Source organism: Salminus brasiliensis, chromosome 21, assembly GCF_030463535.1.
Source record: "Salminus brasiliensis chromosome 21, fSalBra1.hap2, whole genome shotgun sequence".
NCBI classification, from domain to species: Eukaryota; Metazoa; Chordata; class Actinopteri; order Characiformes; family Bryconidae; genus Salminus; species Salminus brasiliensis.
Window position 1 is genome coordinate 6,446,806 of NC_132898.1, and position 14,458 is coordinate 6,461,263.

General features: G+C 39.1%; 2 protein-coding genes across 4 annotated transcripts in view; one reads left to right on the top strand and one right to left on the bottom strand.

Annotated features, from left to right (window-relative positions):
* Window positions 1–14,458, bottom strand: part of pax7a (paired box 7a) — a 67,997-nt gene that overhangs the window by 50,099 nt on the left and 3,440 nt on the right. For all 3 annotated transcript variants that reach the window (XM_072665522.1, XM_072665521.1, XM_072665523.1), the window contains exon 4: window positions 14,001–14,129. In XM_072665522.1, coding sequence (XP_072521623.1) covers window positions 14,001–14,129 — 129 coding nt within the window. The remainder of the gene's footprint in view (window positions 1–14,000; window positions 14,130–14,458) is intronic.
* Window positions 1–14,458, top strand: part of mrps16 (mitochondrial ribosomal protein S16) — a 79,163-nt gene that overhangs the window by 44,796 nt on the left and 19,909 nt on the right. The gene's annotated exons all lie outside the window — the stretch shown is intronic.

The window sequence follows — 14,458 nt, forward strand, 5'->3', positions numbered from 1 at the left end:
AATTTTATAGTATTTGTACAAAACGGGTGTTATTTGCGTCCACGACGTTTAATGAGATGCAACAAAATGTGCCAAGTGTCCAAGGAGTAAAACAATTTATTAAAATGTTCTTAAAATAAAGAGTAACTTACTATTATTTTTATTTTACACATGAAAAAAATACTATTTTAATTATTTCTCATTAGCACAGGGACATTTCCAAATAGACCAATGTGTCATCGAAAATATCAGCAAATGATAATACTGTTAAAATGTATTTATAGAATTTATTTTTAGTATTATGTGTCCCAGTTTACATAAGGTACATTTATTCAAACAAAAACCTTGAATTTGTGTGCATCCCTTCAGTTTGACTTTCCACCCCGTCACTCCAAATAGTTTCATCTGTAAATAACGTACTGTTGCTTTAAATGACGTCACAAAGAAGAAGTGACGTCACTGGTAGCCTTTAGAGCAGCCGGGTTCAGAAAAAGCAGTTTCTGAAATTGTTGTCCTTTGCTAATTTGTTGTTTCTTTCCCACATGTAGAACTGCGTGCTAGGTCAGGAGCTTGACTACGTGAAGAACCGTGACCATTTATTCAATTTACCACCCTGTCAAGTTTATTGTCTAAATGAAAATAATATTATTAATAAGGATTTTTTTGGATGATGAACAAATCTTTCATGTTGTGTTAGCTCATTAAGAACATTTTGAAAACTGCGAATTTTGGAAATGGCCTCCGTTTTTACTTTGTTGCTGTGAAGCAGGGAAAGGAACTTTTTGGAAATGCTGTCCAAATGAGTGTTTAAGGGAAAACTAGCTTTCCTCTACCGTGCTTGTGTATGAGTCGGCTATATGCTTTAAATCTGAATTTCTGAAAGGCATTTTAATATTCTCCGGGTTTGGAGGTTACTGTAACCCGTCACAGTGCTTGATGTCAGATCAGCTCTCCATATTGTGGCTTTAGCATGTAAAGGGGGGGGGGCATTTGGAAATGAGAGCGTGCATTCCCCTGAGGAGGGAGCGACAGACGATGCATAAATAAGCCCATTAGTTAAAAATGGGAGGCGAGCCGTTTTCCCGTTTAAACGTACGGGACTTTGGCCCCGTCTCTGAGCTCACCGGCCACAATCGTTTTTTTCCCTTTTCCTAACTTGGTGGAAAGAAAATACACATTTCTGATTTGCAACACTCTAGGAACATGTTTATTGTCTTGGTGGGCCGTAACCCCCCACCCCATCTCGTCCCTTAAAAAATGGCCACATGTTAAATGAAAATAATGAAGATTCCATTTGTGAAGGAGATCAAAAGCATAAAATGGGCAATGTTATGGCCCTAAGTAGCATGCTCTAATGGTGATTTTAAAGCAGCCGAGCATGGTGTGAATGACTCTAATTCATCAGTGTTCAGGCCGGGCCGCACGGCTCTAAACTTAATTAGTGTTGCACATTATGTGGGGGGCATTTTCTCCATTGTAATGAAATTAGGGAGAAATGCCTGTTGTCTTTTTTTCTTTTCCAGTGCGCCTCTCGTCGCTAATCTGCCACACTGTCCCCGGCCGTGCCAGCTGTCAAAAACTTTGACATCTCTGGCAGGCGGCAAAAATCGGAGGCGGCGGAAGTTTGAAATCATTTACAGGACGAGCGTAAGCTATTATGAGTGGGCCCTTTTGTTAAGGCCATTAATAAGAAAGAGGGATGCTCACTGTGCAATCTCTTCAATAAGCAGAGCAAAGAGAAGAAGAGGATGTAAGGATGATCTCTTATAATCTCTCATAGTATTTGGCTCAGTACAATATATATACACCTCTGTATCTCCAAGATTAATTGCAACTTTACAGGAGATGGAAAAAGCTCCTAAAATCATTTTGGAGCTTTTCTATTGATCCATTGTGAAAAAATAAATAAAACATATATACAATATATATATATATATATATATATATATATATATATACTGCTACATACTTTACATCTTTATCCAGACAATTTAATATATTTACTTAAAGATATATAGTAAATTATTGTTTCATTCTCTTTGCACAATAAACTATTCATCCTGAACTTTTGCTTCAGATAAAAGGACATGATGCATGTGTAGCTTGACATGTATTGCCCATATTTAACCTAAATTAACCACAAAAAAAAATCAAAGGCAGGTTTTGGTTTACTTAGACATTAATTATCATCAGCATGAAAAAAATGGTTGTTTGTGATCTTGCATATCTCAGTTAAGTAATTTATAGTGCTGTCATGTGTATTTTGTGATGTTGCAATTGAATACAGCTAAAAATAAAGTAATTTCACAAGGTATCCTTCTGCACGGGGCCAATGAACAACATACAACTTTAAAGGTTAAATCTACCAATTGTCCAAACGATTTGGCATAATCCAATCAGTGTGAATAAACTTATTCAGAGTAGTCTGATGTGAAAACATTTCATTCTAGAGAAATGTACCAAGTCTGAACTGATCACTGTGGCCGTGAATAGAACCAGACATCTGATTTTTTTTTTATGTTTAAAGACTCCAACAGATTCCTCACAGAAAGACATTTCAAACTAGTTATGAATACATTGCCAGATGTCTGCAACATTGTTTTATGATGGTTTTGAGATATACTGAGCTATTGGACTTTAAAAGCTATTCATGGTGAAGGGGTACATTTAGGGAGTTATAAGCTAAAATAGGCCCCAGAGAAAACTTCATTTTCAGATTTACCGCTATGTCACCATCATCAGCATTACATATAAAACTCAGGAAGTTTGTCGGTCAGTTTGGATAGTAAATAAAATGGCTTTATTTGTGTTGCAGTCATGGAGACCCCCGGTTCTTATCACCACCACTATAAAGAAATCTTTAAGTTTCTCTACAATAGGCCATTTCACACCAAATTTACTTAGAATGCCTGAACTATCAAATTATGCTGACATTTTGATAAATCGGTGGAATTTTAGGTTGCAATGCTTAGAAATGATACATGCCACTGCTGATCATTTTTTTCATACTTAACAAGAGCTTACATATGAAAACAGGGCTAGAAACTGATTTCTATGATCAATTGTTGTACTATAGTAAGCTTTACCACCAAAAATAGCAATAAATACATCTATCTTTCGAACATTTTTTAAATCATCCCAAGCACATAATACAAAGCAATCAAACCACTCACTTCATGAGATGTGCTTCAAACAGTACCTCTGACAAGAGGCCCTTTGCTTTCCATTTGTTTTCTGAGAGCCGTTTGGAGTGTGTGACAAGAAAACAGTTCTAAAACATCCAATTAGATCAGAATTGCCTCCACTCCAGCAGCAAATACAGGTTGGAGTCAAAACCCCTCTGGGAACTAATCTGTGGTGCTGAGAACCCTTGTCCTGTCCAAAGGCATGGTCAGGAATTACCAGAGGGAGATGGGGAGATGGAGAAATGGCCTTCGGAGACATGGTTTTCTCTTGTCAAGACAAACACCTACTTGAAAGTGACAAAAGCCAGCAACCCCAATGTCAACTCATTGCTCTGGCGGTTCCTCCTCCTACAGAGCAATAAAACCTTTGTCTAATGAAAGCAGAGACCTAATCCCAAGGGCATATCGACCCGCTTTGCTACCCAGCACTATCGTTCTGAATTTTGCCCCATTGCAAGAGGTTTCAAAGCACAGATCTAAAGTCATTAACTCACAAGGCCTAGACAACTGTGGGCGGAAAGTTTAAGCCAACCTCAAGAACAACAAATCCTCAATTGAATATCGAAATACGGCTCCTGGGACTGCCGGGTAAATTAGATTGCCAATACCAACAATGACCCCTATTTATCAAACTTCTCTAAGTAGGACTGCTGATCTCGGATCAGCCAGTGTCTTTTGATATAAAACTGAATAGAATTAACGGAACTAGTTGAGATCCAAAAGTCTTACCCTTAAGGTATTTACAAAGCATTCTCTGGCACTACCCCAGGCCACATCCATGTTGTATACTTTTTAAAGTAGGTGCCACAAAGATTTTTCTTTAAAGTGATATCACTGATTTTCTTTCTTCATTGAGGAAAGCTATATTTGAGTTTGAAGAACCTTTAAATATTCCATACTAGTGGTCTCCAACCATTATTTTGGCTACCTTCAGGTTTCAACCCAAAACCCAACCCAAACCGAAATCTATCACACCCCATTCAAACAATCAAGAATTTCTAAAGGAAGTAATGAAAATCCAAGATCTACGGCAATGTTGCTCTCCAGATGCAATTCTCCATCTCACAAAATTTAATTAGTTTTTGAGTTCTCACTAAGAGCACAGGAGTAATATTTCTGGTTCTTTAAAGCAGTTTTTAGTGACTGGTTCAAGCCATTTTAAGCCATTTTTCAATGCAGAGATGGTAAAGTCTAAAGAACTGTCCACCATTCAGGCCTATTGCAAAGGTTTTATACCAGTTAAATGTTTTTCTTGGAAACATACATCCAAGCCAAGAACCTTTTTAAAGATTATAGTTCGGTGTTCTTACTCTGAGACACTTGATCAATTATGTGCTAAATTCTGGAGAATGCAGTCGTGATATTAAAGAAAAAAAAACAACAATAAAGAAGAAAAATAGGGACCCAGGGGCCACGGCCGTCGCAGCCAGGCTTCGTCAACTAACGCGTTATTGATTTTTTTCATCTAGTTTTTCTCTCTCACTTGTTTGTTTAGAGGAGCTTCATCCCTGCTAATAGCTGTCTGTGAGTGTAATCTCCCTCTGCTCGGGCCCTCCTCCTGTCCTGGGCCCCTTTTTCTTTTTGCCTCCCCCCTCCTCACACAGCCGAAGTTAACCGCAGTGCTATAGGGGTAAGGCTCTAGGAGCCAATTGTGTTGCTAATGTTGACACCTGCCAGATCAGGGAGGGTGGGGTGGGAGGGACACTGGAGTCCCATCACAGCCAGAGCATGATCACCTCTTTACTGCGCACTCTCTTTAGGGAAGATTAAGAGTGGGTTAGTGGGGTCACAAATCACAGGCCTCCCTCTGATGGCCAGAGTCTGAGGTCCACCCTAAATTGTGGGGGCTGTGGGTAGGAGGTGGGGGGTGGGGGGGTTTGTGGACCCAGATTAATTTTCTTTGGATGTTTAAGGATCACGTTTGTATTTGTTTTGGTGTAAATCCCCACTTGTTTAGTGGATTTAGTGCCATGGATCCTTTCAGCAACCACAAATGTCCAGCAAATTAAATTCTAAATACACACAAGCATCATCCTGATAAAGAGAAATAAGGCACATTTTAGATGTTTTGATTATTTTGTGTGGAGCTGAATCCAGTTTGTTGGTTTGTGAGGTTGTTGGAGCCATGTTTGGTAGTTTGTGCCTAATGTGTTCAGTAATAATAAAGAGTAGCTTTTAGCAAAACACTTAAACACAATCCAAGTATGAGAAATATGAACATAATCTTGACTTACTTTTTGATTAATATCATGTATGTTATTTCAGATTGCCAGTATGTATAGTGCCTTTCAGCAACCACAGAAAACAGCAAATTAAATTTACAGCAACATAAATAAAGATAAAGAAATCATATCATTCTCACATTAAGAAATACAAATACAATCTAGAAATCAAGGCTATGATACATTTGTAAAACCTGAATATTCTCTAAATATTTTAGGTTATATAAGGTTATATGTTCTCTACTAGTTCAAACACCAATGTATAAAACTTAAAGTGCACAACAATTCTAACCAAGAAATATAGAAATTTGTGAAAAGAAGAATATAATCTGGATTTTAACAAATGTGACTTTTTTCAACAAATGTAAATAGAGAAAATTAAACTAAATGTGCAACTTAAAATTTTGAGTACTGTACAGAATCAGCTGAAGCTTTTCCTTTCAACACATTTCAGCAAAAGTTGAGCAAACGAAATTAAAATCCACAAAGAGAAATGAGCATGAAGTCTTAAATTCTCCATTAAATAAAATCATGTGTAATATCATGTCTCATACACTTTTAAACTTAAACTAAAAACCTCAAGTTGTCCTCCTAAGAGCCTTGGTAAAGAGCAAAAATGTTTGAAAGCAGTAAATTCGCATCAGCAAATTTTAAGTTTTGCATTAGTTTAGGTTTGAAGGCTGGACTGTGGATTCACCTCCAATTCTATGCACATGTACATTAATGCAAAAAACACTCATCCACACCATCTTTCTCTCGCTCTCTGTCTCCATCTCTCTCTCTCGGTCTCTTATTCTCTCCCTTTTAACATGTTGCTGTCCAGCCCGATCGTGTCAGTTTGAAGCCCCCATTCAAAAGTATTCATGCATCTGCCTTTGAGGCACAATGGCCGCTAGTTTATAAACTGTCTGCTCGCTAGCCCGCAGGCTTTAGTCTGCATTGTCTTCCTTGCCTTAATAAACTTTTTGAAGGAGTTCATCAACTTGCCTGAATAGAATGCGGCGTTGAATCTCAAGACACAAAATAACAGAGGGCTCTTTTCTTCACCCTCCCTCCTCCTCCTCCTCCTCCTCCTCCTTTTCTCTTTCTCTCTTTTCCCCCTTTCTTGCAGGAGCAGTTTGCTCTGACAATGGAGAGAGGAGGCTGTCAGACTTCAGAGAGGTCTTAGGCCCAACACAGAGGAGAGGGGGAAAAAGAGCCAGCATTCAATTAAAGAACAAAATGCTTTTCATAAAAAAACGAAGAAGACAATCGAATTTTCTCTCCATTCAGGCTGGATGGAGGATGATTCAAGCGCTCCCTCGATATCTTATTCAAAGGGAGAAAAACACACATTCAGAGCTGCACAAAGTGCAAGAAAGAAGAGGACAAATGATGAAATGGACACAATGGGCTTCCAAAAAGCGCACTTTTCCTTAATATTCACAAAGGAATATGCTGAAGAAGAAGGATCATCCCAAGATGATCTCCACTGCAAGAAAAAGACGACCGCCTTAATGTAGTAAGAAAAGACCTACACTTAAAAAAAAGCCAAGGTGCCAAGAGCCCTTTGTGGGATGCCAATAAAGAACCACTTTTGGTTCAGAATGTTCTATAGGAAGACTCTCTAACCTGATGCAGAAACATTATACATCATGTTACAGAATTTCTTCAAACCTTTGGAAGGTTCTTTACCCTCATAAATGTCTCAAACATGGATAATTAGGGCAGGGGTTCCCAGTACTGGTTCGGGAGGACCCCTTGTCCAGGACCCAGGCTGGGAACCACTGCCTTAGGGAGCCAAAAATGTCAGAAAAATGATGAGAGTGAAGAACAGATAAAATTCAGATAATCTCTATAGCATGTTAAAGTCCAAGGAACAACTGTTTTATTCTGCAGAACTACAAAGAACCATTTTTGGAAATGATGGAGAGTGAAGAACATTGGATTGAAGTATTAAAACCCCTAAAACAATGTTGTTTCTGTACCAATTTGTAGGATATTCATAAACCCTTAACATGCTTTAAAAAGCTCCTTCGTGGCAGGTAGTTCTCCAGGACCAGGGTCAGGGTTTTTTTTTTTTTTAGGTTTCTCAGAGCTCAGGGCAAAATTGAAAGCGGCAATAAATGTGTAATATTGGCTATAAGCCAATAATCCACTGTTCTACCTTTAAAGTGTGTGAAAAGTTGAAGCTCTTAAAGGGATGCCTGTCCTAATTAATTTCATACTCAATTAGGAAGGGATCACCACATACACACCTCGCCTTGGTTCTGGCCTCTTAGTCTCAGTTTTAGCAAGAGAAAGCACCTCCTATATGACCATAAATTCCAGTACTAATATCACCGCACCTCCTTACTGCTGTCAAAAGAGAGAGAGAAAGTGAAAGAGAGACCTGTGCAGTCTGCTGGCCGCTGTCCTCCGCCGCCTACTGTTTCTGCGGGAGCGTGTGCGCGCTTTCACGCCCTAATCACATCTGACAAGTTCAGCGCGTTGGGTTCAGGAGAAGAAAAGCTGGTCAACTTATGAGTTCCGAGTCAGATCTCCAGCAGATGCTCCCCGCGCCGCCCGGCCGTGTCAGCTCCTCTTTCTGCGCCTAATTGAGCGTTTAGTCAGAGACAAGCTGCAAAAGAGCCTCGGAGAAACAGCGCGCGCTGAACCAAGCCTGTAATAGCGAGCCTGGCGATATTAATCAAATATTAATCAAATATTAATCAAATATTAATCAAATATCGCCATAACCCGAAACAACGGATACTCATATTGATTACTACGGTTGTTGTTGTTGAGGAAAAACATGTATATTTCAACATACATGTTAAATATATATATACATATATATGTAAATCATTTTTAAAAAATGAAATTACCGTTCATTTGCTTAATTTATTTTTAAGCATATTGCAAAATGAAGGACGTGAAATGTGATGTGTATTAAATAAGTGCACATTAAATATCATTCAATAAATGTTTTTGTTTTTTCCCAACATTTTTCCAACAATTAAAGAAATAAATTTATTGGAATAAAATTATCGAATTTCATATGAATTTTTATTTATTCAAATATAATGAAATGAAAATTAGAAAATCAACAAATGTTGTATATATGCAGTCCGAACAAGACTGCATATATTTATATATTATGTATAAATAAATTATTGAAATAAAAATATTATTTTAAGCATAATATGAAAAATATTTGCAATTTTCTATTTTTGCTATCAGTGGATGTTGCTGACTTGACTGTAATGGCTCAGTAATGGTTCAGTGTTGCTACTTGTTGCCAGATCAGTGGCGGGTTGAGCTCCTTACAGCGCGCTGAGGCGAGATGATCTCTTCAACTGAGAGTGATTTTTGGACTCCTTCTGGCAACCCGGGATCCGCTATTGTTCTTTAATGACCACTTGAGCTGATCTTTCAAACGGCGGCCAACGGGAGCGAAACGCTGAATCAGAGCCATCCACAGGCCTGCGGTCCGCGCGCCCGCCCCCCACAGACCCCCAGCCCGTCATTAAACTACAGCAGCGAGGAAACGGTGAGGGGGGCGTTTACACAGCCTGTTAATTACAGGCGCGCGCTCTCTGGTAATGAGCCACGGTGACACAAACAAACAAACAAATAAACCAACAAACAAAGACAGCTCTGAACACAATCCCGAACAGTGAACAAACACGCAGTTTAAACACGCACCAGACAGGCTCGCTAGGGAAGTGGGCTGTGTGTGCGCGCGCACTCTGCAGGCGTTGTGATCTGCATTTAGCAAACGTCACTTTTCTGCATTGTGTACTCCACTTTACCCCATACCCCGAACACACACACACACACACACACACACTCCCACTTAACGAGAACAGATTACACCGCCTCTGCTCTATCCGTGTGTGTGTGTGTGTGTGTGTGTGTGTGTGTGTGTGTGTGTGTGTGTGTGTGTGTGACCCACCCTCACAAATCACACTGAGGAGGAGAGAGAGCCTAAACAGATCTCCGGGTGTCAGGACCCATTGTGCACCGCGCGCTCCTGCAGACATTAACTACATTTGAGCTCGCTCACACACCGACCAGCAGACTAATTACTCACGAGGGAAACTGCGTCACTCACAGGAAAAGACGAACTGATGGAGATGACCAACGAGATGTTTAAAGACCCCAGAGCTCTCTGTGATAGTAGCCCTCACCGCTCAGCTCACTTTGAACGTTTTCAAAAAGGGCTGAAAATGATGCTCTTTAAAGTGACCAGGCAGGGCTGGATTATGAGCTGACCCCTGTGTTAGAAACGAATCCCCCAGGTCTTCCACCCTAACAGCTGGAAGAGGGAGATCTGTCTAGTTAAATTCCCACAGAAATCAGAGCCCTTTCTTAGAGTTCAGGTTCAGGAAGGCTGAGGTTCAGGAAGGGGTTCAGTGATAGATTAGGGAATAACGCCACATTCACAATAAACAGCTGCAAACCAGCTGATCTGCGAGGACATCAGTTTACCTTCAACGATTAAATGCTGCTATTACTACTAATAATACTGATGATGATGATGATAATAATAATAATAATAATAATAATAATAATAATAAAACACCAATAATAATAATAATAATAATAATAATAATAATAATAATATTTTTCTTAAAATTAATGCAGTTGAATTCCTGAATAATCCGAAAGCGCCTTTCTTACATTTTAAATCACATCCGGGAACCTAATGAATATTCTCGTTGTCAGACCTGACATTTACTTTTTCACTACTTCTTCGAATGAATCCGAAATTACAGGTGTGGACGCTGTTCCCGTCACTAATCCGATTTCAACATTTTAAACCGTGTAATATTTCATGCTTACCTCACTGGTTTGTATTATATTAGCCCAAAATCTCCTCTTTAAAAATAACAATAAAATATATAATATCATTAATAATAGTAATGACAATTATAATAATAATAAAACATAATAATAATTATAATAATGCACAAGTACGCGGGTTTGGTTATATGTGTGTGTGTGTGTGTGTGTTTGTGCTGGTGTAAATGGCAGAGAGTAGCAGCAGAGGAGGTTAATCCCAGTTTAATGCAGGTCCACTCAGAGCCGCGCGCTTATCTCTGCCCAGCATTCAGAGCTCCGTCAATTTCAACCGCAGAAAAGAGCAGCTGGAGAGAGAGAGCCCGAGGAGCACTCTATTAATAACTAAACAACTTCACCATACCCCTATACTTCCACTCAACCTCTCTCTCTCTCTCTCTCTCTCTCTCTCTACCTCCCTCTCTCCATCTGCTTCTCTCTCTACCTCTCTCTTCCCCTCTCTCTCACTTTCTCTCTCTCTCATTCTTTCTTCTCTGTCTGTCTCCCTCTCTCTCTCTCTCCCTCCCTCTCTCTCTCTCTCTCTCTCTGCTCCAGATGGATTTGTTTGAAGTTTTCTGTTCTTCTCTTTCGAAGGAGACTTTCCATTTTTCACATTTCCATAAAAATCTGCTTTGAAAACCACAAGAGTAACAAGAGACAGAGAGAGAGAGAGAGAGAGAGAGAGAGAGCTAAAGGTAACGTGACACTGTGCTACTTTATATACATATACTATAAGGGCAAAAGTAATGGGACACTCATTCATTGATTCTTCTGAAATCAAGGGTATTTAAAAACAGTTTATCCTGCTTTTGATGAGTAACTGGCTCTACTGTCTGTGGAGGAAGAAGGCTTTCTACGAGATTTTGAAGATTATGTGAGGATTTGATTGTATTCAGCGTCAAGAGCATTAGTGAGGTCAGGATGTTGGGTGAGCACCAACCTACCTCATCCCCTCAACTCCCCAACTCATCCCAAAAGTACTGGAGGGAGCACCAACCATCATTCCAGAGAACACAGTTCAACTGCTCCACAGCTCTTTCTCTCTCTCTCTCTCTCTCTCCCCCCCTCTCTCTCTCTCTCTCTCTCTCTCTCTCTCTCTCAGTCTCTCTCTCTCTCTCTCAGTCTCTCTTATTCTCTCTCTCTCTCCCCCCCTCTCTCTCTCTCAGTCTCTCTCTCTCTCAGTCTCTCTCTCTCTCTCTCAGTCTCTCTTATTCTCTCTCTCTCTAATTGAATGTGAACAGTGTCTCTTAGTTCAGGAGCTCGGGGCTCTCTGACAGCCCACTGCCCTTCCCTCTTATACCCCCCCCCCCCTTCAGCCCAGCACTGTCCAATCCCCTCAGCTCCTCTCTGTGATGGGGCTGAACAGTACAGGTGAGCCTCCTCAGAACAGCAGACACACACACACACACACACACACACACACTTACACGTAATGTCTTAAAGAGGAGTGTAGTCAGACTTTGTGTTGAAAACAAAAGCTAAACTTCAGATGTGGAGAGAGCGAGGGAGAGGAAGAGAAATTCTGATAAATTCTGTAAATATACAGCAAGCAGACAAACAGGTAATCTAATTAATCAATTAATTTTAAATAAATAAACGGCAGCATTTAAGTAATTTCTACACAATTAATTAATCAATCACTCAACTAAACAATAAACACACTGAACACATAATCAACGAGTACAGACAGTAAACAAACAGAAAAGTGAAACACGTACAGAAAGATCAATAAGCAAATGTGTGAACAAATAAACAACATACATACATACAAAACATGCAGGCGGGCAGGTGAGCAGATAAACATACAGAAAGACACTCAAACAAACAAACAAACAAACAAATAAATAAATAAATAAGCTCGTGCCGCAGAATGATGTGAAGAGAGAGTGGAGCTCTGGGCCACAGAGAGGCGTTTAGAGATGAAAGTGGAGAGAAATAAAGAGCTCCGCTTTAATCGGCCTTAAAACCCCTTCAACACTCACACAGCGCGAGCGCGCAGGGCTGATGGGGGATAAATGCGTTTGCTACCACAGCCGGGGGCTATTACAGCCTTCACACACGCACACACACACACACACACACACTCACACACACACTAATAAGTCTTAACATTATTAGGTGCTGTGTGGATCGAGGGGAAACTTAAACGAATCTTTTCAAGAACTGAGTGGCGCCTTTAAAGCTGAACACACGCGCTGCTATTAACACAGGTTTTGTAGGAATAATGAACCCACGGCTTAAACACACTCACACACACACATTGCTTTACACGCTGCTTTACACACACCCATAGCTTTACACGCTGTTTGCACACTGCTGTACACACACTCCGCTTTACAGCTCCACTGCTTATCACTCAGGTACAGAGAACACACACCTGCACCGCGTGCCAAAACACACTCAGTTAATCACGCGGTTGCTGCCGGTTACAGTTTGACTCCAAATATTATGAATATTACATTATTACAATAAATCGGAACTCTTTGAAGTTTGAGAACATTATTATTATTAGTAGTAGTAGTAGTAGCAGTAATAGCTGTATCAAAATAACACAATAAAGCAACAACACACCTACTGAGCTTTTTGTTCGTTATCTGTGCTTTAACCGATTGCTGTTTTACTGCTCAGTTCACATAAAGTTAATCTCTGTACAGAATTTATATTATAGACTCTATAATATAAACTTTATATTATACTATATAGACTTTCTATTGCACTCTTACAAAACATATTAAACTGCATGGACATTACATTACACTGTAATGTAATATTAGACTGCACATAGCAAATCAGCACTATTGGTAGTAAAATAATTCATTTAACACTCGAAAATTTTCTGTGCATATGATACACTTTGTACTTTGCATTATACTCTATATACCTTGTATTTATATTATATATATATATATATATATATATATATATATATATATATATATATATATATATACGTTTATTATATTCTATAGACGTTCAATAAAATCAATAGACTTAATTAATAGACGTACACTCTGCACACTGTGTATTATAAATATATGATGTGCATTACCTATGTTCTCACCACTGCACAACACACAAACACACACACACACACACACACACAGTCAACTTAAAGCTTTAAGATCATGTTATTGAGTTATGTAATAAAGTGTAAGTATGCTATATGACAATAATTAGTCATTGAATAATACATTTTTTATTATATTTATAATTATAATATAATGTTATAACTAAAACAATAATAACTGATCTACTAATATTACTCCCAAATAATAATAATAATAATAATAATAAGAAGAAGAAGAAGAAGAAGAATGAATTAGTAAATGGTAGTCAATGGATTTTGTGCTGCCAGCTGTGGGGGCTCGTTAAAATGAAGTGCAGGAACACGAGCTCCACAAATTAATTTACGAGGCTGGGTCTCTTGCAGAGGCTCCACATAAATAACACAGTAACGAGCTGCTGACCACACAGCCATTTTCTATTTACCACCAATTAACCTCGCAGTGTAAACAGCAGTTACAGCGTGTGTGTTCTCAAATTATCAAAGTTCTCAGAAAACGCTCTCAGTCTACCTGTGTTTGTGTCCTTTACCGTGGGCGTTTCAGTGGGCTCGGAAATCTGAGACTACCAGGCAAAAGTGTGTTTTTTTTTCTAAATTTCAAAGTTTTACATTTCCAACCATCACACCCAAACCCACTCCAGTATCTCCAATCACCAGCTACTATTAAGAGAAAAACATACATACACACGTGCGCGCGCCAGTGGATATGGTTCAACAATCAAAACCCCAGCAGCTGATTTCACTCACCTTTATCCCCGAGGATCCCGTCGATGCTGTGCTTCGTTTTCTTCTCTCCATCTTCATCCTTCTTATCACAGTCATCATCGTCGTCCTTCTTCCCAAACCGCGCTCTCAAAACCCGACTAATGGAACTCACTAACATGAGATACACAAACACACACACCAATCAGATTTTTTATCAGATCAATACCCCCTTAAAGAGACCCACTAATATTGGTTTAAACCGTTGGTAACAACTTCTGTAAAAACTGAACTTTTACTCCACCTTAATTAACTCAAATTTAAAATGCATCCTAATTGACTTACATATTTAAAGCTGCCTTTATAAAGAAACGTCTTTATTCAATCCTTTGAAATTCGTTAAAGTCCAATTAACTGTTGAAAAGCTGTTGACTCAGTTATCAATAACCTCTATGACCCACCTTATTTCACTTACAATTTAAAGGACAACCCAATAAACTTTG